At 63.7% G+C, this 1,583-nt stretch overlaps 1 protein-coding gene across 1 annotated transcript in view; it reads right to left on the minus strand.

The window, feature by feature from the left end:
• Position 1: 1 nt before the first annotated feature.
• Positions 2-1,583, minus strand: part of APC2 (adenomatosis polyposis coli 2) — a gene marked incomplete at its 3' end in the record, with an annotated part of 7,416 nt that continues 5,834 nt past the window's right edge. The window contains exons 11-12 of the mRNA XM_010005327.1: positions 129-1,583; positions 2-54 (exon numbers count right to left, since the gene is read on the minus strand). Coding sequence (XP_010003629.1) covers positions 2-54; positions 129-1,583 — 1,508 coding nt within the window. The remainder of the gene's footprint in view (positions 55-128) is intronic.

Genomic DNA, 1,583 nt, shown 5'->3' on the forward strand with positions numbered 1-1,583 from the left:
CGTCGTCCTTGAAGAGGTCACGGGCGGTGGCACGAAGGTGCTTGGGGACACCGGGGTGGGCGTGGGCTGGCACCAGCATGTAGACGGGGACGTGCACCGGCTTCTTTGTCTGGGGGGGCAGGGGTGGGCGTGGGCTGGCACCAGCATGTAGACGGGGACGTGCACCGGCTTCTTCGTCTGGGGGTGCAGGACCTGGCCAGAGAGCAGGGAGGTCTTCACCTTGCGGAAGCGGGAGGGCATGGCAGAGCTGATGCACTCCTTCAGGATCTCGATGTCGTCGTCGTCGGGGGGCTCGGGGCGCTCGGCGCGGCACCGGCCCTCCAGGTACCGCTCCTCCCGCCGCTCCTCCCGCTTCTCGTGAGCCGCAAAATTCAGGCTGCTCTTCTCCGGGAAGGTGGGCATCAGCTTCAGCTCCACGTCCTTCTGGACGTAGTGCTCGTGGAGGGGCAGGGCGCTCAGGCTGGAGGCGCAGGAGAAGTTCTCGTTGGGTTTCTCCACTGTAAAGTAGACCATGGAGTCCAGGTCCTGGGGCAGCTGGAAGCGTTCCTTGAAGTCGGTGATTTCCATGAACTTCTTGACGTTGTTCTCCCACTGGATGTTGAACTGGCTGGTCTCCTTCTCTGGCTGACAGCCCAGCTCGAAGAGGGGTGTCTTGCTGCTGCTGGGGGGCATGGTCTGTCCGGGGCTGTCGGGCAGCTCGCTGGGACTGACGGTGCCGCTGATCATCTCGCTGCAGGGGTCGCTCTGGATGGAGCTGGCGATGGAGGGGCTCTCAAAGCTGCCCAGGGAGCTGACAGAGCTGCAGCGGCTCATCACCAGTGGCGTCTCCTGGATGTAGTTCTCTGAGGAGCTCGAGGGTGTGAGGTCCTCCTGGCGGGATGGGGATGATTCCCTCAGGAAGACCTTGTCACTCTCTGGGAAGGGGATGGTGATGGGCTGGGAAATCCCCACTGGTGCTGTCAGACCTGGATCTGCCACCTTCTCCTGCCTCCCGTTCTCACCTTCGCCATCTCCTTCCTCCATCTCCAGGATCTCCAGGGAGGAATCACTGTCCAGGTCGTTCTCGCTGTGGCTCTGCCCATCCAGCACATTGTCAGCTGAGGAGAGGGAGGAGAGGGAGCTGCAGCGGGAGAAGCAGATCGGGGTGTCCTCTACCGAGTACTTCTGCACTGACTCCTGCTCCGTGGTGGCCGGTGGGTGGGCAGGCAGCTTCTCCGGGATCTTGCTCAGGGTCTCAGCTGTCTGCAGCAGGGCGGGGGGCAGCCAGGCTTGCTTTCTGCCCGTGAAGGAGGGGTGGTGGCTGGCACTGGTGGCTGCACCACTCTTGGCTGTGTTCTCGAGCACAGGGACGTGCTGGTAGGACGGGGAGAGCTTGATGGTGCGGACCTGGGGGTCGGGGGAGAGCTTGCTGCCTGCCTCCTTCTTCCACTCGGGCTCCTCCAGTGCCTTGGGGCTGGGGAATGTCACCATCTTCTTGGCTCGTTCGGGCAGGTCCTGCTGCTCCGGCTTCTCCGGCTCAGCCGCGTCCCTGCCCTTGGGTTCCCCCCGCTCCGGTTTTCCGCCCAGGATGCTCTGGAGGTCGA

The sequence above is a fragment of the Chaetura pelagica genome, unplaced genomic scaffold, assembly GCF_000747805.2.
Source record: "Chaetura pelagica isolate M959 unplaced genomic scaffold, ChaPel_1.0 scaffold899, whole genome shotgun sequence".
Lineage (NCBI taxonomy): Eukaryota > Metazoa > Chordata > Aves > Apodiformes > Apodidae > Chaetura > Chaetura pelagica.